The following is a 27,174-nucleotide window of genomic DNA, read 5'->3' on the forward strand; positions in this document are numbered from 1 at the left end:
CAGCATTTCTATGTTCAAATTTAGCAATGAAACAAATTTGGCTTTAGACTGAAATTAAAATTAAAATTGAAATTGACATGTAATCATAAAGAAAAAGAATGAAGGAAAATAAACTGTTGATGACATAATACCTACATGTAAAGGTATGGTAGGACTTTTACGTTATTTATTCCCACCCAATCTCCAAAAATTAATAGAATTAATTTTCCTTGATTTCCTAACAATATGATTATAGATTTTTAATCCATGCTTTTCAAAATAATATGTTATTGATATTAACTTTGGTATTAAATATTTATTCCTATAAATATGTATTCCTTACATATATGTAAGGAGAGATCATACTCGTTCTCTATTTTACGATACAATTTGGTTATATGTAAATCAGAACATCAGAAAAAACATCAGAAAATGAATGCAATACATCTCATATTGTCTTGGCGGGGGGGCGGGGGCAGAAAAGGGGTGCCTTACACAGGGTGCCATTCAAGCTAGCACCCCCACGGGTCAGGGGTCACACAAAATAGTGACTTTAACCTTCAGAACCTCTTTAGTTCAGTTTTTTGTGCGTCTTTCAAGGCTGTGCACTTATTTCCTGTATGTTCCTGTTCTATCTGAAGAAAAGAGCATGAGAAATAAATAAATGTTTATGCGTCATTTCAACCCGGAGAAAACAACAAACCTAAAAGCTGCCTAAGACTTTTGCACAGCACTGTATAAATAAACCCACACAGACATATACATACATACATATCTACCATCTACTTGTAAACGCTTGTAAACCCCTCTGATGTCAAACTCCTAATTCGTCTTTGTATCATGAGGAAATCATACCCTTGTAACTCATTTTAAATTGGTTTATGGAAATTGCTTTAATTCCACATTCAAACTGTTCCTCCAGAGAGTGATTGCCATGCAAAAGGCAAAGAAAGCAGCTGGATATAAGAGTCAAACATGATGAAAACATCTGAGTGTCTTGTGATATCTCACACTATAAAGCACTTTGGGTAGCGATAAAAGTGCTATGTAAATTCGTATCCATTTACCAATTTCCGCAGTTTCTTCAATCTTAACAGTAGTAACAACCTGTTTCCTCTCTTGTGTCACAGCATTTATGTGGAGTTGAGCGGTGTGACATAATCGTTTTATTTATTTATTGCTTTTCACACGTGTGATCAAGTGAGTAAGAGAGAGTTTGACAGTTATCCAACATTTGTTTGCAGCTTGGAGTGAGTGACATCTTCCCGTTTTAACTTTTGACTGATGATTAATACCTCCTGCAGTGAAACAGCTTCTATATTGAGATGCCACAGGGCAGAATGTAAAGGATTACCTCTGAGACTGTGACATCCTCTTAATCCACCACTGTGCTGAGAATGTTGAGAATTTAGAGACATTTTCCTTATACTTTTTTGTTACAACTAAGCAGCCTCTAATTATTATTAATCCTTCCTGAGTTTCCCTGACCTGTCTTCATTGGGTTTCACATAAGGAAGTTTATTTTGTGTTTTCCACTCACCAACTGGGCCCTCAAATGAAATAAATAATGTGGTAGCAAGTGAGCAGGTACCATCTTGAAATACATGGTTATATTAACCCATAAACAGCCACTGGTGACCAAAAGCATCTACTGACCTCAATGTTTAATACCTGTTGATCCACTAAATCTATTAATACATGTAAATAATTGGTATAAAATACAGTTTCAGTCAGATATGACCCATTTGGATGTTCAGAGGCTCCATAGTTACTATGGAAACGCATCATCTTCTATAACATTGATTCACCAGTAAAACCCATGGAGTTGGATCAATGACAGTGGATGGAGACAGCGGGTTTATGTTAAGTTAATGATATATTTTAATGACAAGGTCACTTTTTCTTCAGTTTTCTCTGTTTCTGATATAATAACCCTCAATTTTAACTGGAATTTTTATGAACATCAACATGATCAGTAACTGAAATATAGGAAAATACCTGGTGTTCACTGAATAAACACAAAATACGGAGGATAATATCATAATAAATGGTGATCAATCGCTTAAGAAAAGTTAAATATAGAGAAAAAACATGAGATGATTGATGACACCTTCTCTGAAAGCTGATATAACTTTTGAAAGGATAGTGATTTGTGAGCTTGTTAGTTACCGCAGTTACAGTATCATACTGGGAATGATTCTGAACATCCTGAGTGCTATTTAATACCCATATATATCTGCTAATGATTCACAGCAGAAATTACTGACATAAACTATCATTTATAGTGATTATAGTTCTAGGAATAAAATGTAAATCTGGCAGCCCTTCATTTGCTCGACTGTTGATTGTTTCCACTCAGCAGCCAGAAAACGACGGAGTGGCAGCGATGACATGTCACATGTACTTCATAATTAGAATTATATGTGTGAGAATTCATGCCAGTAATTATGTCTGATGTGAGACCTTGCCCTTTATGGCTCCACTCAAACACCACACATACTGTATTCCTATTAAGCTGAAATAGGTAATGTTTTCTGACATCACTGGACAAAATGTCAGTATTGTAATCCAAATAATCTGGCAGGAAACAGGACTTTTGCACCTCCTCTTAGCTCTGTTTTTAAATTTAAAAAAATATTGAGTATTTTTATGTGTTTTCTGTTTCAGTGCCAAGAAGTGTTGCATCTATCTTTATATTCAGTCTAAGCTTAGAGGACAGAGCTGCAGGAGGATGGTGTGTATTTTTAAAGTCCAGTATTTTTATTTCTGATAAAAATACTAGACTGACTCCTGCCTCCTGTAGCTCAGTCAGTTCACACAGATAATATCCAACATGATGGCAATGAAGGTGGGAGTGGTTTTCATTTTTATAGCACCTGCTGAGTTAATGTACTGTAATGTTCATGTATTGCTAATCAAAATATACATTGAAATGCTACATTATTTGTTTGTTTTTGCCTTTTTTTGTTGAATAAATAAGCAGTTGTAGGTATTAGTGGTGACAAAAAAACCCATTTAGTAACAACATTAATGTTTTAATCAACAAAGCCCCCTGTTGTAGAAATTACTTTGGCAATTGTTCCACAATTATTGGAAAAAATGCATTTAGTCAGTATTCTACATTGGTGTTTAAATCAATAAAGCACCCTGTTGTAGAAGTTACGATGACAATTGTTCTGCAATTACTGGAAAAAATGCATTTAGTTAATATTCTACATTGGTGTTTTAATCAATAAAGCACCCTGTGGTACTAATTACTATGGCTATTGTTCTACAATTACTGGAAAAAATGCATTTTTGCAAACAGCAATGGAAAAGAGTGTTAAGAAGTCGATATTTTGTTTATGTATGTACTTGTGAAACTTTCTAAAAGACATACACCACTGTTACAATGGCGAACAATCAACAAAAAGAGTGAAATTGTATGTGACTGCACACCACAAATATTAGTTTTTCATGGAAGGACACTGTTTTAGTTTTTTGTTTGTTTGTTTTTTTCAATATTATGATATCCAAACAGCAGATGGTAACAAAAACACATAATACATACTACCTTAATAAAACTGTATGTCAAGGCAACACAATTCTCTGCCACCCACATCCCACCTAACTCAGGTCAGAGCCCCTTATGAACACAAGCAAACGCAAACACACCTATATACGCATGTGCGGCAACAACAATAAGAAGAAAAAAATAGGACCAATGACCCTGTAACTATAGGAGATCAATTTCCCAGTAGAAGTGGGTGGTACTTTCACTGGAGGATGACTCAACCAATTAAATGAAACTCCATATATGACTTTCTATCAGTGTTCAGTAGTAACAATATTGATATCTGTAACTGTCTCCATGGTATAAGCCACAGGTGTCAAACATGCGGCCCGGGGGCCAAATCCGGCCCGCCAAAGGGTCCAGTCTGGCCCTTGGGATGAATTTGTGAAATGCAAAAATTACACAAAGATATTAAGAATCACTTTAGTTCAGGTTCCACATTCAGACCAATTTAATCTCCAGTGGGTCAGACCAGTAAAATATTATCATAATCTATAAATATTCACAACTCCAAATTTCTCTCTTTGTAAATGTAAATATTTTCATGTATTTACACTAAAACAAAGTAGAATTTCACAAAAAATGTGAATAACCTGAAATGTTTTAAGAGAAGTACAGTTTTAACAATATTCTGCCCTTGTTATTAAATGTTTTGTATATTTGTAGATCCACTGTGATCTGTACGTTATAATGAACATGTGTAAATGGTAAACTGAAGCAGAATATTGTTAAAATTACACTTATTTTTTCAGTTTGTTCATGTTATTCACATTGTTTGAAAGGATAGTTTATAGATGTAAACATTTTCATTGTTTAATTTAACTTTTTTCACCATAAAACATACAGAAAATTTTGGAGTTGACATTATTTAGCTATATATTATTGCATTATTATTTTACTGGTTTGGCCCACTCAGATCAAACTTAGCTGAATGTGGCCCCTGAACTAAAATGAGTTTGACACCTCTGGTATAAGCCGTTAAAATATGGACTGTTATAAGTAAAGGCACATTTTTAATATTTCAGAAAATTGTCAAAAACTTAAAAATCTAAATTTCTTAAAACTGTGAACAAAGTTGGTAGACATTGTCCCGAGGAAGCTACATAAAAACTGACGGCAAAGACGATGACTAAGATGAAGATGACATCAGACAAAGCGCCTTCACAATAGCTCGTGGCCTATTGGCAATTCGTGAAATGGGTTCAATGAGTCTGCCAATAATAGGAAAGAGTTCCAAGCATTGTGAATTTTCTCTCTTCGGAGTGAAAATCAAGTTTTTTTGAGCTTTAACTTGTATAAAACTTTCTCGGTTGTGTGATGGGGGCAGCGATCCTCCAATTAGAGGATCAAAGTCATCGCTACCTGGGTTGAGAAAGTCAAGATTCACTTCATATATATATATATATATATATATATATATATATATATATATATGTTTGTGATAAGAGACATAAAGAAGAACACCGATACTGGATTGGAAGGAATGTTCCGCTATAGCCTCTGCTTGACCTATGAAAAACATCCCAAAGGTTACCAACTTAGAGTAAAACCAGAACATACTGTACATGTGTTATTGGTGAAGGATTGTACACATGTTTTGCAGGCGTTACAAACAGAAGGGTATGTTCAGGTTGATTTTGCATTTGTAGAATTAACTGAATGAGGTCAGCGCATATGGATGAGGAGGGAACTAATTTGACATTGAGGCTCCCATGCTGTTTTGATTAACGTCGGAGGCTTTGCAGAAGCTGACTAAAAAGTATTATTTAGAATCTAAAGCTAAGAGGGTCTCTGTCAAGGTTTGAGGTGGATGGTTTGTAAAATGAGGGAACTGCTTTCTTACAAAGTGTCCAATTTGGAAAAAAGTCTTTCTAAATTGGCTTCATATTTTCATTGAAATGAGCACAGCCCTTTTTTCAAGTGAGTGAAAGGCGAAGCTGGGAGCACAGTGTCAAGTCCAGAGAAAGAAATGAGGAGGCCTTTTCCAAGTGGATCCAGACAGGCAGGGAGTCACACTAACAATCATCTGGTGTATGAGTGTGTGTGTGTGTGTGAATGGGTGAATGTGAAGCTTTGTAAAGTGCTTTGGGCACCAGGAGGATGTGGAAAAGTGCTATATAAGTGCAGTCCATTTACCTTTTACCATCCAACACAGGGGTTTTTGCTCATTAGCTGCCCATTAATAATGTTCAAAGTTCCAAGTATCAGGCCTTCATCACTCTTATGGGGCTTTTCCACTACTGACCCTACTCGACTAATCGGTTTTTGGGGTTTTCCATTGGGTAATAGTGCTAGAACCAGGTACTTTTTTGCTACAGACGCAGCTGGGGTTCCAAGTGACTGAGTCAAACCAAAAATGTGACGTCAACAGACTGCAGGCCACTGATTGGGGTAGGTCATCCAAGGACTGAAGGGCAAGACACTGAACCCTAAATTGCTCCCAGTAGAGCCTGGCAGCACCTTGCATGGTAGCAGCCGCCTACTGGTGTATGAGTGTGTGCATACATGGGAGAATGTGAAGCTTTGTCAAGTGCTTTGGGCACCATAAAATTGTGGAAAACCGCTATATAAGTACCTACCATTTACCATGATTGGCCAGGTGACATGACTGGCAGAGTTATGAGAGCAACTTCATGTCCTCCACTGTTGTGTTTTGTTTTTGTCACATACAAATGATGTCACAGATGTTATGATAGGTTATAACGACCTCACCCACATTGAGGTGTATCCAGACAGGCAGGGAGTCTCGCTAACAATCATCTGGTGTATGAATGTGTGTGTGTGAACGGGTGAATGTGAGGCTTTGTAAAGCGCTTTGGGCACCAGGAAGATGTGGAAAAGTGCTATATAAGTGCAGTCCATTTACTTTTTACCATCCAACACAGGGGTTTTTGCTCATTAGCTGCTCATTAATAATATTCAAAGTTCCAAGTATCGGGCCTTCATCACTCTTATGGGGCTTTTCCACTACTGACCCCACTCGACCAAAAATGTGACGTCAACAGACTGCAGGCCACTGATTGGGGCAGGTCGTCCAAGGACCGAAGGGCAAGACACGGAATAAAACTAAATTGCTCTCAGTAGAGCCTGGCAGCACCTTGCATGGTAGCAGCCGCCTACTGGTGTATGAGTGTGTGCATGAATGAGAGAATGTGAGGCTTTGTAAAGCGCTTTGGGCACCATAAAATTGTGGAAAAGTGCTATATAAGTACCTACCATTTACCATGATTGGCCAGGTGACGTAAGTTGCAGAATCATGAGAGCGACTTCAAGTCCTCCACTGTTGTGTTTTGTTTGTGTCGCACACAAATGATGAAAAAATATAAAGGAAGGTCCGCAGAACCTGTGAGCCCCCGAAGCATTTATACAAACATGTGACATTTCGGGCCAAGGCCCTTCATCAGACTAAAGACGGAGAAAAAAATTCTTTTTTGCTTTTCTAAGATGACTCATATTGCATGTCAAGTGTCACTGTGATTAGGCACTCCATATAAAACACCTGTGTAACTCTCTGTCCTCAGTCTGATGAAGGGCCTTGGCCTGAGGCATCACATGTTTAAATAAATGCTTCAGGAGCTCACAGGTTTGGCAGCCCTTCCTTTATATTTTTTCATAATTTTTTGGGGGGGGGTCCTGCACACCTCTCAGTCTGTGGATGTGCGTGTTGATCACCTCTTCGCATACAAATGATGTCACAGATGTTATGATAGGTTATGATTCAATCAGCCTAAAAGGGCACATGTCTGCTCCGACCAACTTAGGTGCACTGATAAAAGCTTATGTTGCCCCATGACCACTCCGCTCGTCTGAGGAATGTTGTCTGGTGGTCCCCAGACCTTGTACAAGACAATCTAGGCTGTTTTCATGGGTCGTTCCACGTTGGTGGGATGTTCTACCGAGCACTATGAGAACAGAGGCGTCCCTGCCTATCTTCAAGAAGCTCCTGAAGACCCAGCTCTTACGAGAGCACCTCCTGTCTTAGCACTTTCAGACATTCCATTTTAAATATTTTAATAAGGTTTTCCCAGGATTATCACAGACTTTCCCAGGATTATCTCTGGACCTGCCGCGGTGGTCCTGCCTCTCTCCTGCCTCCATGTGTCTCCCCTTACTCTGCCTTCCGCTCCTCTCCCCCAGTTTCTATCTCTATCGCTCTCTCTTTTCTCTTTCTTTACCCTCTCTCTTTAACCCCAACTGGTCAAGGCAGACGTCCATCCTCCAGGAGTCTGCGTCTGCTCCAGGTTTCTGCTGTTAAAGGGAAGTTTTTCCTCGCCACTGTCACCAGTCACAAGTGTTTGCTCCTGGGGGATTCTGTTGGTTTCTGTAAATTGGCTTAGAGTCTGGTTTTGACCAGCTCTATATATGAAGTGTCATGAGATAACTTTTTTGTTGTGATCTGGCGCTATACAAATAAAATTTGATTGATTGAGTGATTTGATTGGTTTTCCCCTGTAAGTCGCTTTGGAAAAAAGCATCTGCCAAATGCATAAACATAAACATAAACATGATGACCTCACCCATGTTGAGGTGGTACTCAATCGTAATGGAAAATCACTGAAACGGAGTCTTGTCAAGTCAAGTAGCAGTGTGTGATGCAAACCTGTCATGGGAAAAGTGGCATTAAGGAACTGCCAAATTTTCCAGTAAATTCTAACTTTTGCCTATTGAAATTTGGATATTATTTTATTTAGACTATAACAGACAGTGAGAAGTAGAGGGTTGTGTTGGAACAGTGTGTTGGAATTATATGTATCCAGACCATAATGACAGTGGCATCACCGACCAGTGATAAAAATCCACCTTTACTCTCTCAACCACACAATATAGATGCTGTAATAAAGCATAAAGTACAGGCAGCAACTTGCTCTTCTAACAGTTGAGATTGTATGAGTCATTTTTATTTCTCATTGTTAAACCCCCATGTTTTTAGATTTAAGAGGGCATGTAATATAGGGAAAGAACAGGTGTTGTTTAGTTTAGATATCACTAAATCCATCCTTCAATCTGCTGAGTTTTTAAAATTATTTGTGATTAATTATTTTTGTTATTAACATGTGATATTGTTTAATATAATATATTAAACCAAACCCTGATATCTTTTCCTAATCCAAAGCAATTTTTTCAGTATCGGAACTTTATGATAAAATCTTCAAATACACATAATTTCTGGTATACATGGTCCAAAAATACCATAAGCCACAAACCAACACAAACATACAGTATAACAACATATATATTTTTTATTAACCCATAAAGACCCAAACATCCACTGGTGACCTAAAGCATCTACTGTTCTAAAATGTTAAATAACTTCTGAACCACTAAACCTATTAATACATGTAAATAATTGGTGTATAATGCAGTTTGTCATCTTTTCGTGGTCATCAGATATGACCCATTTGGACGTTCAGAGGCTCCGCAGTGAAGAAACACCGTCATCTTCCACAACATTGATTCACTCGTAAAATCAAATCAATAACAATGGATGGAGACACTTGATTTATGTTAATTTAATGATAGATTTTACTGAAAAAATCATTTCTCCATCAGTTCTCTCTATTTCTGATATAATAACCCTCAACTTTAATCTGAGCTTTTATGAACATCTACATCACAGGTGTCAAACATGCGGCCTGGGGGCCAAATGCGGCCCGTCAACGGGTCCAATCCGGCCCGCGAGATTAATTTGTGAAATGCAAAAATTACACTGAAGATATTAACAATCAATGGTGTCAAAATCATTTTAATTCAGGTTTCACACACAGACACACAGAGTCCAATTAGATTTCAAATGGGTCAGACCAGAAAAATATTATCAATATAACCTACAAATAATGACAACCCCAAATGTTGTCTTTGTTTTCTTGGTGTAAAAAAGTAAAATTACATGAAAATGTTTACATTACCAAACTATACTTTTACAAAAAATGTGAATTACCTGAACAAATATGAACAGATGGAAATGTCTTAAGAAAAGTAAATGCAATTTTACCAATATTCTGCCTGTTACTAAATGTTTTGTGCGATTGTAATGCACATGTGTAAATGATAAACTGATAAACCATATTGCTAAAATTGCACTTGTTTTTCTGAAGACAATTCAAGTTGTTTGTGTTATTCAGATTTTTAAGGTAACTTTGTAGATGTAAACCTGATCATAATATAATTTTCCTTTTTTTCACCCTTATTATTTTACTGGTCTGGCCTGCTTGAGATCATACTGGGGTAAATGTAGCCCCTGAACTAAAATGAGTTTGACCCCCCTGATCTACATGATCAGTAAATTACATATAGGAAAATAGTTGATTTTCACTGGAAAAATGCAAAAAATACAGAGGATAATATTATAATAAATGATGATAAATCGCTTAAGAAAAGTTCAATATAAAGAAAAAAAATATTTCGGAACTTCCACAAAAGTAGCACTGGGTCTTTGTGGGTGAAAAAACTAAACAGATTCAGATATGTTATTTGTCCCAAGCTGGGAATTTGACGTGCGTTGGTAACATTCTATCCCCGTGACTGGGCTGACAGTGTGCGCAGACATGGCCTCCTTTATTCAGCTGTGCACATGAGGCATGTCCTGCACCAATGTCAGCGTGACATGCGTGTGTCCATGTGAGTAATAGTATGTGCAGAGCATGTGGTCTGATGAAACCCAGCACAGCCCTCTGCGCACTGAGGCTCACTCAAGTTCACCTCGGGTTTGCTCAGGTTTCACTTGCTCAGTTCCTCTGTAACATTTGCTTCACTTTCTCCTGTCAGAACTTAACGGCGTCCCATGAGGAGACAGGGGAGACCATGTCGGAGGGGGAGGTTTTCAAAGCAGTCTTTATCAAAGACTTTAGCGAGGGTGGAGAAGAAAACGTAAGGCAAACAGAGGGAAAACTTCAAGTAAGTAACAGCGTGAGTGCTCTGCATGACTCTAAGTGTTGTTTTTGAAATATGAAACTATAAATACAACATGTTCAGTGTGATGTATAGAGTAGAAACAGATTATCTGTGGAGAATGTTTGAATGTCCTAAGTTGACGCCTGTGATAGAGGTCATTCACGAGGTCAGGAAGTAGACGTTTATTTGGATTTTTAATCGGTCTCATAATGTGCAAAATCTTGTAATAATTAAATTGGCAAGTTTTCCCAACTAGTTTCCCAAAGTTTGCTCTGTAATAGGTTTATTTTTAATTTTACTACAAGCGTCAGATAAGAGCCTCATCAAAGTAGTTTAATCTCTGGTCAAAGTACACACAAAACTTTTAAACTGTCATTAACACATATAGTGCTTGTCACAATTTTAAGATGTGAAATGTAATTATGTGAATATTCAGATAGATATTTTATTTTTAAAAAGAGGTATGTACTTAACCCATAATGACCCAGTGCTACTTTTGTGGCAGTTCCAAAATTGTTTTTTTAATAAATATTTTTTACTTTTCTTAAGTGATTTATCCCCATTTATTATGACATTATCCTCTCTATTTTGTGGTTTTTCAGTGAACATCGGATATTTTCCTTTATTTAATTTTCTGATCATGTAGATGTTCATAAAAACTCAGAATAAAGTTGAGGGTTATTGTATCAAAAACAAAGAATCTGAAGAAAAAGTGACTTTTTCAGCAAATTTTATCATTAACTGAACATAAACCAAGCGTCTCCATCCAGTGTCATTTATCAAACTCCATAGGTTTTACTGGTGAATTAATGTTGTAGAAGATGATGATGTTTCTATGTTCACTACGGAGCCTCTGAACATCCAAATGAGTCATATCTGATGACTATGACAAGATGACAAACTGTATTTTACACCAATTATTTACACGTATTGATAGGATTATTGGATCAACAGGTATTAAACATGTTAGATCAGTAGATGGTTTGGGTTGTCGGTGGTTGTTTGGGTCTTTATTGGTTAAAAATTCATCTTGTTTTTCAGTTAATGCCTGCACTGGATCATGTGAGCCCAGCTAAGTCATCTCCTTCAGTCAGCGCTCAGTCTGAAAATACACCCAACACCGTAACTTCCCGGTCAGACTTGATGGAGACAGCTGTGGATAAACACGGGGGTATTTCCCAGCGGCGGTGTCACAATGCTCCAGGACGTGGTGGTGAGGTCAGCTCGGGTCGCTTCTTAAAAAGATCATCCGTGTCAGAGGACAGATCGAGCCCCTCAAACTCTGCAGACTTGTTCCCCACCCCGGCTTCGTCCAGAGAGTCCATCCTCTCAGAGTGCGAAGACCGGGACAAGTTCTGGTGGGGGGTGGGGCTTTCCTCTGTGACCTCTCCTGTCTCTTTTAGCCGAACAGTCTCCCCCTGCTCCTCTGTCCGCTCTGGGGTCTTCACCCCCTCTGTGGTCCAGGTCAAGAGGCACTTTCTCGCCCCTGGTTCCAGTCTGGTGAACATCCCTCAGACCTGTATGTCATCTTGCGAGAGCTTATCTGTTCCCCAGTCGCCACCTCCTCGGCACCGGCCTCCTCTCACCAGACTCTCCCTTCTCACTGCCATCCTAAGAAAAGGCCGTCTCCCTGTCCTGTCTTCTTCTCTGCAGAGACCTTACACCCCCTGCTGGCCTGTCAACCCTGTGACCCTGTCCTTCTGTAATGCATGTTCAGCTGCCTCCAGCGTGGCCTCCATTCCCCTGGAGTTTTCCTCTAGATTCTCCTCAACAGCATCCGTAGACAGTCAGAGTCATGTTCATAGGGAGCCGAGTAGATGCGCTACTGCTACTCCTGTGCATCATGGCAGAACATGTGAAGAACAAGTGAAAAGATGTCATTTAAATAGCATCCCGAGATGGGAGGAGGTTGTTTCCCCTCCACCTCAGAGGTCTTTGAAACCAGTGAAAAACAACACACTACCGCAAGCTCCACCGCCTTTATTTTTATCACAATACAAATCAGTTTCTCCACCAGACCATGAAGAAATATCTCACTGTACTTCTCCAATAAAAGCAGAACACTCATACATATCCATTTCCAAACCAATGTCTCCTGAGTTAAAGTCCAGCACCACTCAAATGTCCCTTAAAGGCCATGTAGGTAATAAAATCAACCCCCCCATCTCCGTGTCTCCTCAACCTATTACTGAGGAGGACACTTGTGTGCCTCAGAAATGGACTCGCCTTCCACATTCATCTTTCTCGAAGCTTCAGTCACTTTCTCAGCAGCTGAGGTCTGCATCTTCCTGCCCTCCTCACATTCACTCTTCTCAGCCTCGCTCTCCCAGTATCACCGTTATTCCTGCACACACAAACGCACAGTCACCTCTGCCTCCTTCCCAAAATGCCACTGGAAAGTACAAGTCAGAGAGAGACCGCCCCGCCGCAAAAAAACCACTCAGCTCTCACTGCCTGTCTCCTTCCCGCTACACACCCATCGTTTTTCCCGGATGGCCGTCACCCACTGCCTCTCCTTCGCCAACGCCCTCCCCTGCTCCACCAATCAGAGACCTCACTCCGTCACCTTCTCTTTCCCTACGCTCCACGCCCTCTCCAAGGCCGGGGAGTGGAATATCAGACTGCAGTGACAGGGAGGGTAAAAAAAGAAAGGTAGCCCGCTCTGTTTGGCATATGCATGACATCTGCATGTTTGAAATGAGGATATTATTTAATATGCTCTCTGACATACTGTTCTTTGAGACACCCACGCTGTGCAGTTAAAAACAGATTTTCCTCATTTGATAGCTAGATATCAAATGCTGTGCTCTGTGAAGAGATGTTTATAGATTTCTGTTTATCTGCTTGTCCTTTCCATGTCATTCATTCCTTCATGTTGTTTTAGATCTTTGCTTTTGAGAGATTTCAGACTTCACAAGATTTGAATGACTGACATATGTGAAATATACATAACAGGGTTGTACAGAATTTCAGAATTTAATTCAATTCAATGAAGGAATTTGAATCTGAATTGACTCCACCCTACAGGATGTTGAATGGAATTTGAATTACAGGAAGTGGAATTGAATTCATTGCAGTTCAGAGAAATTCATTCTACTCGCATATCAGTGAGAATGTGATACTTTCAACATACATTTTTCTTGTAAATGGAAGTACAGACATTAACATCAAGCATACATACCTTTAATGTTGAATAATTAACAATATTTTCATTTCAAAGCAATCAAATGAAACATGTTTTGGTAGTAAATGCAATTATCATTTATGAAAGTACTTTACAGGGTAATGTTGATGCATCTAATAGTCAACAGTTCCTCAAATGTTTTGTCACTGAGGTGGCATCATTCGGTCTGAATATCTGTATGAAATTCATGCTGTACTCATATGTAATATATACTGTAAAGCTTCATTGTTAAATACACCTTAATTATATATCAGGAATTTCTTTGAATTTCATGGAATTCCAATTCTACTTCCTGCAATTTGACTTTGAATTGCAATTCTGCATTCTGTTTGCAATCTCAGTTCAAATTCAAGAGCTGGATTTGAATTTAGGGATCATTCTCAATTAAATTCTGAATTTTGTACAACCCTGATACATAAAGAGAGAACCATCTATGAATAAATAAATAAATAAATAAATAAATATATACATACATACACTCTGCATTTTAGATCAGGCCTCTCATAATAAGTTAACCCATAAAGACCCAGTGCTACTTGTCAGTTCCAAATGAATTTTTCTCTCTATTTAACGTTTCCTAAGTGATTCACCACCAGAGATTATTACATTTCCCTCTATATTATCCCAGGTCATATAGATGTTCATAAAAGCTCAGATTAAAGTGGAGGGTTATTATATTTATATTATATTACAAACTGTGAAACTTGAGGAAACAGTGACTTTTTCAGCCTCAATGGGTTTTACTGGTGAATGTTGTAGAAGATGACAGTGTTTTCACCTTTACTACGGAGCCCCTGAACATCCAAATGGGTCATATCTGATGACCATGAAAAGATGAGAAACTGTATTTTACACCAGTTATTTACGTGCATTGATAAGATTAGTGGATCAACAGGTGTTAAACATTTTACATGACTAGATAGTTTTGGTTGCCAGTGGATGTTTGGGTCTTTGTGGGCTGAGTAAGAAAATCTCAGACATCCGAGTTTTTATGAGATGACAGTCATCATGTTTTTTGCGTGTAAGTATAGAAAAGGTGACAGCAAATATCTCTGCTGACATTTTCCGTCAGTCATATAAACCGTTGACAGTTAGTTGCATAGTGATGAGATTTCCAGCCCAGAATTGCCTCTGAGCGTGTCTGTTTTGAATGATAGTGGTTAGTAGCCTGTAGCAGTATGAGATAGAGCACGCCCTGAAAAATGTATGTAAAACACACAAATGGTTTCTGAGGTACATTCTTCGTACTCTAGTCAAATGCACACACTTAAATTGGAAATGAGTTGATATTCAATGTCTGCTCTCTCTATAAACTCCAGCCACACAAGATTAAGTCCAGCTACAAATCGCTCGCCGCTATTCCCACAAACACCCTTCTGCTGGATCAACAGGTGAGTTATTTATTTGAGTTTAACCCCACATATCCATGTTGTTATGTTACACCCACACAGCTTTTTTAACCTCCTAAGACCCAGCTATGGGTTTTCTGTCCACATTTGTGGACAAGAGTTTCACAACTTTATACAAGAAAAAAAAAGGAAAGGAAAACTGTCCACCACACAGGACATTCCTTAAAAACTGCATCTGAAAAAACTGTTGCATCATGATGTTTCTAATATAGGCACTTATTTAATAAAAACAAAAAAAGCTTGTGTTTTGCTGGCATTTCCTGGGTCTCAGGAGGTTAATACAGACATCTCTCCTGGCATTTTGGAATGATTGCAACATGGAGCTAACATTACAGTTTTATAAAATATTACATTTCTATGGAGGCTGCAAACACTGGAAAACAAAAAAAATTGCAGAAATTTGCAGAACTTTTTATGCTTCCAACAAAGATTCAGGCCTAAAAGTCATTGCACATCGCATATTGTAGTGTTACTCATACAGCCACATGATATCTGAGGCAGCCGATGAGCGAGAGGGAGAGAATGAATGAATATTAAATGATCTAAGTCACATCTTGAAGAGTTTTCTAAGATGACAATACGATCACTCGAAGCAAACCTCAGTCTTGACAGGGTGGGATGAGGCTTGTCTTTTTTCTTCACATTTACAGGCAATAGACGAGCAGATTGAGAGAGGAGAAGGAGGTCCATGCGACGGATTAGAAGGAAGTGTTACATCGCACAGTCTTGCAGCAGATACCCATGCTGAGGTATTACTGCACACATCACTGCATGTTTTCACGGCACAATTCACCCCATACACCAGGGACATCAATAATGTTGTCCTATCTCGTTCAGCAGATGTGCTCACCCGCTCAGCTCCGGCAGCAGTCTGAAGAACTCTATGCAGTAATTGATGAGATATTAGGGAAAACCATTCTGTCAGTGAGTTTTTTCATTATTTAAGTCATACAATTTCAGCTTTACAAATGGTTTAATCAATATGCAGTCACTTTTTTATATATTTAGATAGATTTTTTTAACCTTGCCATTGTATGACACCGCGGTGGATTAGAAATTTTGCATTGGAAGCAAAATCCCTCCATTTTTAGAGGCTCAAAAGTTACTGGACAACTGACTGTCAAGCAGCTTCATGTCCAGATATGTGCTTCCTGGAGGGTTTGGTTTCGACTGGCTCTATATGTAAAGTGTCATGAGATAACTTTTGTTATGATTTGGTGCTATATAAATAGAATTTGATTGATTGAGTGATTGAGTGACTGATGGTTATTCTATGACAAATGAAGCCAGTCAAAGATCTAGAGTTGATTCCTTATGTAGAATTTGCATTTGCCAGCTCTTCACTGGAATTCTCAATATGGGGTCCAAAGACTTGTCAGTGCTAGTGAAGAAGGCTGTAACTGAGCTGGAAAACAACCAAAAAACCTATTGGTAGTCGCTTTTCCATTGACCCTCAAATTGCATAACTATAACTTGTGCATAAAAATTTGCCTAATGGAAAAAAGTCAATTTCGCCAAAACTCTTGTTTTTCAATGAAAAGTTTTTGTGCTGGCAAAAGGTGATATTTTTTTGGGTGTAGCACAATTGGTATATCATGTAAAACTACAATGGAAAGACCTTTTTCTGCAACTAGTCACGTGAATAAAAAAACTGATGTTGACAGATGTTACAACAAGTAAAGAAAAAGAGTTTTAAAAGAAACATGGTGCAGTATGTGTGGACACACCAGGAAGCAGAATAATTTTTTAATTTATTACGGGATAGGGGGGTAATATATAATAATAATGAATATATCTGTAAATCAACGTGATGTTTATGCTCGTCGCCATGTTTATGGAATAGCTTCTTGTGTCATATCGCGATAATAAATAAACAAATCATCACATTTGTGATTTAACCTCCTAAGACACAGCGACGGGTTTTCTGTCCACATTTGTGGACAAGAGTTTCACAACTTCATACAAAAAAAAAGAAAAGAAAACTGGTCACTGCAAAGGACATTCCATAAAAAATTTAAAAACTGCATCTGAAAAAACTGTTGCATCATGATGTTTCCAATATAGGCACCTTATTTAATAAAAAAACAAAAAAGCTTGTACTTTGCTGACATTTCCTAGGTCTTAGGAGGTTAATTGAAAAACCAACATTGCGCACTTCTGTGTTTTTGACATTTAGTAAATATTGGTAAAGTTCTGCGCATATGTCCAATGGAAAAGCCAGTAGAGAGGTAGCAACAACGTCAAGAGGCAAAATCAACAAGCACATAAAAGAAAACTGAAGTAGTTTGTGAAGAAAAAAGACCCACCCATGTCAAGAACATGTTTGAGGGGGAAGGCGTGTCATTATAAAGGTCTACAATCAACAGATTCATGAACGTACATAACAGAGCGTTAACAACATGGTGTAGACCACTGGCGACAGGAAGGAAAGATTAAAATTTATCAGAAAATATCTGAAAAAGCCTGTTCAGTTCTGGAAAAAAGATTCTTTGAACAGATGAAACCAAGATTAATATGTATGGGAATGATGGTAAGATAAAAGTCTGGAGAAGGAAAGGAACAGGTCATGATCCAAACCAGACCATGTCATGTATCCTACCTCAAAAGACCCAGGGCTACTTCTATGGCAGTTGCCAAATGCATTTTTCACTCTATTTTACCTTTCTCAAGCAATTTATCACCATTTATTCCAATATTATCCTCTTTATTTTGCTTTTTTCCAGTGGAACTCCTGTATTTTCCTATATTTAATTTACTGATCATGTAAATGTTCATAAAAGCTCAGATTACAGTTGGTTATTATATCAAAAACAGAGAAAACTGAAGAAAAAGTGACTTTTTCAGCAAAGATACCAATAACTGAACATAAAAACAAATGTCTCCATCCACTGTCATTGATCCAACTCCATGGGTTTTACTGGTGAATCAATGTTGTAGAAGATGACGGCATTTCCACTGTAACTACGGAGCCTCTGAACATCCAAATGAGTCATATCTGATGACCATGAAAAGATGATAAACTGTATTTTACACCAATGATTTACATGCATTGATAGGAATGATGGATCAGTAGATAGTTTTCTTAGATGGTGGATGTTTGGGTCTTTAACACAGTGGATCAGTGTTATTACATGGACATATGTGACTGTCAGCAGAACTGGGTCACTGGTGTTTACTGATGATATGATGCTGATGGAAGTAAAAAGATGGATTCTAAAATAGGCAGCACTGTCATCTCTGCTCTGATTGATAATGACCCAAATCATATGGCAATTAAAAACAGCTCAGGAGCTACTGAGGGTAAAAAAAAATGATGATGATGATTGTCAGTGTCCAAGTCAGTCACATGATCTTAACCCAATAGAGCAGCTTTTCAGTCACTGAAGACAAAACTGAAGGTGGAAAGACCCACAAACAGCAACTGAAGGCATCTTTAGTAAAGGGGTGGGCTGTAGCTCGATATTTGATGATGCCATTGGTAACAGATCAGGTCATTTTTTCATCCATGTATTAAAAACACTCAAATTTCCAACCACCTTAGTTCGTCCAATTACTTTTGAGCCTCTGAAAATGGAAGGATTATGTTTAAAATAGTTGTAATTCCTAAATGCTTAGTGCAGCATTTTTGTTAAACCCCTGGGATTAAAGTTAAAAATCCACACTTCAATCAGGAGTACAGAGGAAATATAACAAAATTTGTGTCACCATTCAAATACTTATGTCTTTGTGCAAAACACAGGAGTCATCACAGACCTCCAGGGCATCGACTATCAACACTGGTGTGCAGGTGAGTGTTTACTGAAATATGATGTGACTCTGGAAAACTCCTAAACTCTGTAGAAAATGTGATATTCTGATAATTGATAGCAACAGTGTTCTTTCATTAAAGGGGTCATATTTTACTAAACCCACTTTTATTAGTCTTTGGTATAATTTATTTGTGTATTGTGCAAATAGTCCTTAAAGTTTGAATTTGAACCCTCCAGGTGCTGCAAAGCTATCTTTATATTAATTTTGGCAAAAATCAAATGAATTTCTGTTCTGAATCATATAAAAGCAGGTAGATCCCTCACTAATTCCACAGTAGTCTTTTAATACGAGTCTGTGACTAATATCTGTGTTCCTTATTTATTTATTTATTTATTTATTTATTACTGTCAATGATTTTTTTTTTTTTAATGGTGCAACAGGGTGGGAATGTTCATGGGTTTGGGTATAAAAAAAACAATGACTGTATTATGCTTTTCTGGATGACTCAATATGTAATAAAAATACTTTGAACCAAAAAAAACAAAAAACAAATGGATTTCTACAACCTGTTTTAATTCCTGCTTAATTTGTCACGTCTATAACTAGTTACGTCACAACATTTTGCACATATAAGGTCAAGACTTCTGACGCACACCAGAAAAAATTAAATCTTACCAAGTGTATTTTTCTCATTTCTAGTCAAAATATCTCATCACACTTAAAATAAGACATAATCACTGAAAGAGTAACTTTTCAGTGCAATATAAGAACTTATTTTTAAACAATAGTTCTTTAAAATCTTATTTCAAGAAATCTTACAAAGATAATTTTCACTTGTTCCATTGGCAAATTTTTTTGTTTGTTTTTTTGCTTAATTCAACTTTTTTTTGCTTAATTCAAGCATTTTTAAGATCTATTGTCTAAAAATAAGTTCTTATATCTCACTGAAAAGTTGCTCTTTAGGTGATTATGTCTTATTTTAATCCTTTCATGCATAGTGGTCACTACAGTGGACAACTATACTACAGCTGTTCTCTTGTATATTAATGGTTTTATTGTTTTACTTCCACATCAAACAACACAGTGGATGCTTATGCACCGTCTCATACACTGCGATTCATACCATTACTGTAACTTTGCTGTTCTTGATAAACCTGATCTGCACTAACATGTTTGAGTGTAAATCAGTTGCAAGTTATTAGACTGTAATTAACAGTTTTCTTAAACAAAAAGTTTTTTTTTTGCATGTTATCGCCACAAAGTTAGTAATAACTTGTATTAGAGTATGATACAATGTGAGAAAAAAAGATTAGCTGCATTAAATATGTTTTTATTTCATAGTTTTCATGTCATTTTCTGTTATTGCGTTTTAAATACATGTTTGCTTCAAAAATTAAACAAATAGTGTCCAGCTGAGTAAATATTTTTGTAACTACATAAAAAAATAGGTTCATTAAAAAAAAAAAAAAAAAATCAATCACATTGTTTTTTTCATGCCTAAAGGAATAAAAACCCTCAGGAAAAAACATCTTGACTAAAGCTCTTATAATTCGTGCATCAAAGGGTTAAGTGTGATGAGATTTTTTGACTAGAAATGAGAAAAATACACTTGGTAAGATTTGGATTTTTTTCCAGTGAACATTTGCAGCAGCGGTTGTAGTCCATACTGAAAACATGTCCAAACTTCGAGCCAATTACCTAAAATGTTCAGTCGTTGGTTGAATGGAACAGAGCAGCACAGTCAGCAACCTGGAGGGGGTGGGGCTTGAAGTGGCTCATTTGCATTTAAAGGGCCAGCGCTCAAAACGACCTTTCTGGTGTCATTACTCAGAAATAGGGTTGAAGATGGACCTGTGGAGTTGAATTAATGAAGAATTCAGGCCCAAGCAGAGCATTTACAGTTTATGTAGACCACAGGGAAATGTTTTAAAATGCATAATACCATTTAAAGAAAAAAAAAAAAAAAAAGCTAAATATCACTCCTTTAATACTTGTGTGCAGGCTAGGAGTTTGTGAGGATGATCATTATAAACCAAAGGGCAACATCAAAAAATCACATATTTAACTATATGTTCCTCAGCAAAAAAGACATCATTAACTAAATTAAACTTGTCACAGTTCTATTTCCAAACTGGGGCATTTTTTTCTTGCTGCAATGATGTAAGGAGCAAATGTGGAGTATAACATGCAACTAAAATCAGCAGCAAGATTAATATTTAAAACTTTGTGCCCCGTGGCTTTCAAGACTCATTTCTGCCTGTTGAAAAACTTAACACAGATAAAAGAAAACCTTTCTTTACCTGTCTTACAGCTTAATCATCATTTTCATCCCTGAGCAATGAGTACTGGATCTTTCAACAACAGTGAAAACAAAATCACAGCTTTAGCCTTAAGCCAAAATAAATCCTATATATTAAAGAAAAAGTCAATATAACAAAAGAAAATGCCAAAATGTAACAACTTCTGGCCCAAGAAGCAAATGCTCCTGTGCCGTGATTTACTAAAACCCTAAGTGGAAGTGAGATAAAAGTGAATATTCGCTGTATAATCATGAGCACAGGAACTGAAAAGACATCTGTTCATTATTTATCAAAGGGGAAAGCTTCTTTGGTATCCTGAATAATATGTGTGTGTGAAAAAGAGCACACTGAAGTACATGGTCAGAATTTCTTAAACCCAACTGAAATCATACTGATCAGTGATTACAAATTAATCAATGGCATAAATAATCACCAAACTGTCTGAAAAGTGTCTTCATCAAATTTCATCTGTTCCTGTATTTTTATTAAAAAAAAAAAAAAAAAAAAAATTAACAGGGATTTTTTTTTTTTTTTAGCAGAATATAATGTTTTGGATATAATGCACAATGCGGTTTCAGTGTTTAACCTGCTTAGTGTCTTGAAAAAGTATTGGACTATGGACTGGACTATGAGTGAAAAAACAGAATAAATTAAAAACAAGATAAGAGTAAAACAAATATTCGATTTCAGATAAATAACTATTAGATAAGATTAAACACTGGTCTACAAGTACAATGCCTCCAGAATAAAAGCAGAGAAGAAAAATTTTGTCAAAAATGCTGCTTGGCTGTAGTTCCCAAGATACAGTCTTTGGTTAAAATGTGAAATTCTGTGAATTAATGAGAGAATGGGTTTTACTCAAAAAGAATGTTTGTCTCAGAGCTACAGAAAACACCATCTACACATTATAATGCATTCACTTTTCAGGTTCTCTCTAGTGGAAGATTTACAAATCGGCTGTATAAATGTACATAAAACTGTAGATATGTGCAATAATACTTTATCATATATATTGAAGACATTTCAATGGCAGATAAATTCTGAAAATGCACACCACTGTAACTGAGAATGCATTATTATACACGTGTTCAATAAATCAAGAGAATTCGTACTACAGTCTTTAGTCCTGTGTCACTTGGACTATTGTTCCATTGTGTGGTCAAGGTCTGCAAAAAAAAAGACCTTGATAAGCTCCAGATCGCTCAGAATCAGACTGTTACACTAGCTCTGGGCTGTCCGTTTAGAACCAGTGTTAATGCAATGCATCAAAAACTGTCGTGAATGAAAGTCAAGGACAGATCAGCATGTAGTTCTGTGTTGTCTTTGCATAAAATCAGGACCTCTCACAAACCCTTCAGTCTGTTCTCTGAACTACAGCACACCTGTAACAGACATGGGTTGAACACCAGACCAGCCTCTAATGCCACGTTTTCCACTAGGTGGTACTGGGTCAACTTGACTCAACTCCACTTAGGTACCAGGTACTGTTCCTGGAGACTGTTTCCAGCAGGGGTGTCAAACTCATGTTAGTTCAGGGGCCACATTCAGCCCAATTTGATCTTCAGTGGGCCGGACCAGTAAAATATTAACAGTGAAAAAAGTAAAATTATATTATGATCAGGTTTACAGCTACAAAGTTTCCTTAAAAATCTGAATAACGTGAGCAATTTGAATTGTCTTAAGAAAAATGAGTGCAATTTTAACAATATTATGCCTCAGTTCATCAGTTTATCATTTACACATGTGCATTACAATGGCACAAAACATTTAGTAACAGGCAGAATATTGGTAAAATAGCACTTACTTTTCTTAAGATATTTCCGTTTATTCATATGTGTTCAGGTTATTCACATTTTTTGTAAAAATATAGTTTGGTGAAGTAAACATTTTCATGTAATTTTACTCCTTTACACCAAAAAAACAAAGAGAAAATTTGGGGTCGTCATTATGTTTATGTTTATGTTTACGCATTTGGCAGACGCTTTTTTCCAAAGCGACTTACAGGGGAAAACCAATTAAATCACTCAATCAATCAAATTTTATTTATATAGTGCCAGATCACAAAAAAAGTTATCTCTTGACATTTTATATATAGAGTTGGTCAAAACCAGACTCTAAGCCAATTTACAGAAACCCAACAGAATCCTCCAGGAGCAAACACTTGTGACTGGTGACAGTGGCGAGGAAAAACTTCCCTTTAACAGGCAGAAACCTCGAGCAGACCCAGACTCCTGGAGGATGGCCGTCTGCCTTGACCAGTTGGGGTTAAAGAGAGAGAGTAGAGAAGGGGAAAAAGAGAGAGCGATAGAGACAGAGACTGGGGGAGAGGGGGAGAAGGGGGGAGTAGGGGGAGACACATGGAGGCGGTTGAGGATAAGTGAGTGGTGATGATGAGGGCAGGGAAGAGGCCGGACCACTGCAGCAGGTCCAGAGATAATCGTGAAAGAATCTGGTTATCCTGGGAAAAACCTTATTAGAATATTTAAAATGGAATGTTTGAAAGTGCTAGGACAGGAGGTGCTCTCGGAAGAGCTGGGTCTTCAGGAGCTTCTTGAAGATAGGCAGGGATGACTCTGTTCTTGTAGCACTTGGTAGAGCGTTCCACCAACGTGGAACGACCCATGAAAAGAGCCTGGATTGTCTTGTACAAGGTCTGGGGACCACCAGACTACGTTCCCCAGACGAGCGGAGTGGTCGTGGGGCGACATAAGCTTTTATTAGTGCACCTAAGTAGACAGGAGCAGACCCACGGAGAATTTTGTAGGCTAGGATTAAAGATTTGAATTTGATGCGGGCAGCTATGGGTAGCCAGTGTAACTCAATGAGTAAGGGGGTGACATGTGCCCTTTTAGGCTGATTGAAGACCAGACGCGCTGCTGCATTCTGGACCATCTGTAGTGGTTTGACAACACAAGCTGGGAGGCCCGTTAGAAGAGCATTGCAGTAGTCAAGACGGGAGATAACCATAGTCTGCACCAGGAGCTGGGTGGCCTGTTCGGTTAGGTATGGCCTGATCTTTCTTAGGTTGAACAGAGTGAAACGGCATGATCGGGTGACAGAGGCAACGTGATCCGTGAAGGTCAACTGATTATCAATCATGACTCCCAAGTTACGTACTACACTGGTAGGAGCCAGAGGTATGGAGTCAATAGTGATGGAGATGTCCTGCTGTATGGTTGGCTTAGCTGGGAAGACCAGCAGTTCAGTTTTGGACAGGTTCAGCTGAAGGTGATGGGCTTTCATCCATGCAGATATGTCAGAGAGACAATCTGAGATCCGCACTGAGACTGTGGAGTCATCAGGTGGGAATGACAGATAGAGCTGGGTATCATCAGCATAGCAATGATATGAGAAGCCGTGTGAGTGGATGATCTGACCGAGTGAGGTGGTGTATATGGCAAAAAGGAGGGGGCCCAACGCAGAGCCTTGGGGGACCCCCGTGGTGAGGTGGTGAACTGCTGATGTGTGCCCTAGCCAGGACACACTGAAGGACCGACCAGTAAGGTAAGATTGAAACCAGGAGTGTGCGTGGCCTGTGATGCCCATGTTCCAGAGTATGGATAACAGGATATCCTGATTGACAGTGTCAAATGCTGCTGATAAGTCCAGTAGAATGAGTACTGAAGACTTGGCTGCTGCTCTAGCCTCTTTCAAGGCTTCTGTCACAGACAACAGAGCCGTTTCAGTGGAGTGGCCGATTTTGAAGCCAGATTGGTTGATGTCAAGGAGGTTATTTTGGGAGAGGAATTCTGTGACCTGTTTGAAAACCGCCCTTTCGATGGTCTTAGAAAGGTTATAGGTTATTATGATAATATTTTACTGGTCTGACCCACTTGAAATCTAATTGGACTGTATGTGTCTGTCTGTGGAACCTGAATTAAAATAATTTTGACACCACTGATTGTTAATATCTTCAGTGTAATTTTTGCATTTCACAAATTACTCCTGCGGGCCGGATTTGGCCCCTGGGCTGCATGTTTGACACCTGTGCATTACAGGGTACCACCAACTTAGAGTACCTGGTCATCATAGCGATGCTGCGTGTAACTTCTGTGACATGTGCTCAGAGAGTTGCTGATAAACTCGCTCTTGCGTGTTACCCCCTCAAGCTCTTGCTGAATCTTTTCATCGGCCGCCAAGGACAGAAATGTCTGAACCTCCTCGACCGACTACGGTGTCGTTTTGCGGGATGCCTGCCGGTATATTTACTGTAAACTTCCAAATCTGTTTTTTTTTTAAATGGCGGGCTGCGCATTGATGACACAATGACGCAGAGACAACTCTCTGACCAATCAGTTGTCTGCAGTGTTTACACATGACTTTTTAGTATCTCTTCACCTGTTTTGGAACTTCGGCCGAGCAGATACCAAAAAACTAGTACAGGGTACCAGATTCCAGGTTCTTTTACGTAATGGAAATGCAAAAAGGCTGAGTTGAGTCGAGTTGGTGGAAACGCGGCACAATAATTTCTTCACTTTGACATTCAGAGCACTGGGCAGAAATCACATCTCGTCAACATCTACCGTGGGCCTTCACGATGCATTGTTTTAATTTTACTTTACCTTTGCCAAGAACTAATGCACTCAAAATCACATTTATAAACGGAGCCATCTCATATTGGAATATGTTACCTCCAGAAATGATGTTAATAAGTGATCCTGTTGTTTTTAAAACAAATCTTAAGAAATCTGTTATCAATAATGAAATAATGCTACATTAATGTAACTATGTTTGTTTTTTCCTGTCTATGTGTTTTGTAAATGTATGAATTGTAATAATTTTACATTGGGAATGGACCCCAGGAAGTATAGTCTGTACTTTGGGAGAGACTAATGGGGATCCTTAAATAAAGAAATCAAGAAATAAATAGTTTAGAATAGGGTAATAGGAATACTACTACTACCTTGTAAATAAAATGATGTAAATGTTGAGAGTGTGGTCCTAATACATACAAGGATAAAACAGTTTTAAGGAGGCATAGAAATGCTTTTGTATGCTTCTATACGGGGTGTTGCCCTTTATGTATTCAGAGTGATACTCCAGGAAAGATAACCAATAACTGAATGCCAAATGAGTTTGAAGTACTATGCTTACAAGTACACTTTGTTAATTTGAAACCAGTGATTAGGTGTTATTATCGACCAAACAACGCAAACAGAATCTTAAGCGTGAGTGTGGTTTATTTTATGGGTTTCCTTTAAGTAAATATGCATTTACTGATTTGTCTGTTGAAAAACAAGCTTCAGATTGTTATATTTCCTTAAAGAGGCGTACATTTTGATATTTGAAGTGTTTTAATAGCCCAGTGTATGACAAAAAATGCACAAAAAGTAAAGATATACAGAGTGCGGATAACAAAAATGCAATAAAAATACAAAAAGACAGGACAAACATCCTCCTCCTTCAGCTTCCACCTGCTGCACAGTGTTAGAAACTGTATTCCAGATGTATACAGCTCAGATTTAATCCTGTACCAGACAGCGTTCAGGCTATTACAGCAGGTATTGATTTGGTTGACAGCTCGGTGGATTTTGACATTTGTACTGAGACATTCAGTAATCCCTGAAATTTAAAAATATCCAACAAAAAAAAAAGTGTGTATCAGACTTCGAACATTTTGTTGCTGTCACTTCTGGAACCACCTTACGTTACCTCCACATGAGCTAAAACTGGCTGGATATATGTGTTTCAGTCAGAGACAATCAGGTATAGGTCTGCCAATAACTATTATTTTCATTATTACTTAATCTGTTGAGCATTTTCTCAGTTAAAATCAGACTCAGGTTTATTGTCATTCGATCAGTGATACATGATACAACAAAATATAGTTACCCAGGTCTCAGTTTTGAAGTATAAGGAAGATAAAAGGATAAAATATGAAGTAAAATATATAAAAGGTAAACAGGGAAGAATAAAAACTACCATAAATATGAAAAAAAAAATCTTAATATGTGAATAATGTTAACCATTGTTTCCTAAAGCCTTATGTCATGTCCTCAAATGATCTGCATGATTCATGACATCAAAGAAGAGTGAAGAAACAAAAAAAAAATACACATACAGGGTGGGGAAGCAAAATTTACAATATTTTGAGGCAGGGATTGAAAG

General features: G+C 37.9%; 1 protein-coding gene and 1 long non-coding RNA gene across 3 annotated transcripts in view; one reads left to right on the forward strand and one right to left on the reverse strand.

Moving 5' to 3' along the window:
* The window catches only part of mlip (muscular LMNA-interacting protein), an 86,412-nt gene that overhangs the window by 26,992 nt on the left and 32,246 nt on the right, over nucleotides 1-27,174 (forward strand). Inside the window, exons 3-8 of one of the 2 annotated variants that reach the window (XM_030156757.1) lie at nucleotides 10,298-10,426; nucleotides 11,465-11,641; nucleotides 14,927-14,998; nucleotides 15,667-15,765; nucleotides 15,854-15,940; nucleotides 18,756-18,803. In XM_030156757.1, the coding sequence (XP_030012617.1) occupies nucleotides 10,298-10,426; nucleotides 11,465-11,641; nucleotides 14,927-14,998; nucleotides 15,667-15,765; nucleotides 15,854-15,940; nucleotides 18,756-18,803 (612 nt within the window). The remainder of the gene's footprint in view (nucleotides 1-10,297; nucleotides 10,427-11,464; nucleotides 11,642-14,926; nucleotides 14,999-15,666; nucleotides 15,766-15,853; nucleotides 15,941-18,755; nucleotides 18,804-27,174) is intronic. The other variant, XM_030156759.1, reaches the window with a different exon arrangement.
* Nucleotides 5,059-25,780, reverse strand: LOC115434682 (uncharacterized). The gene is made up of 3 exons (XR_003937576.1): nucleotides 25,642-25,780; nucleotides 21,960-21,964; nucleotides 5,059-5,069 (listed from the first exon to the last, which is right to left on the reverse strand). It is a non-coding gene; the product is annotated as an uncharacterized LOC115434682 (long non-coding RNA).

Source organism: Sphaeramia orbicularis, chromosome 15 (genome assembly GCF_902148855.1).
Source record: "Sphaeramia orbicularis chromosome 15, fSphaOr1.1, whole genome shotgun sequence".
NCBI lineage: Eukaryota > Metazoa > Chordata > Actinopteri > Kurtiformes > Apogonidae > Sphaeramia > Sphaeramia orbicularis.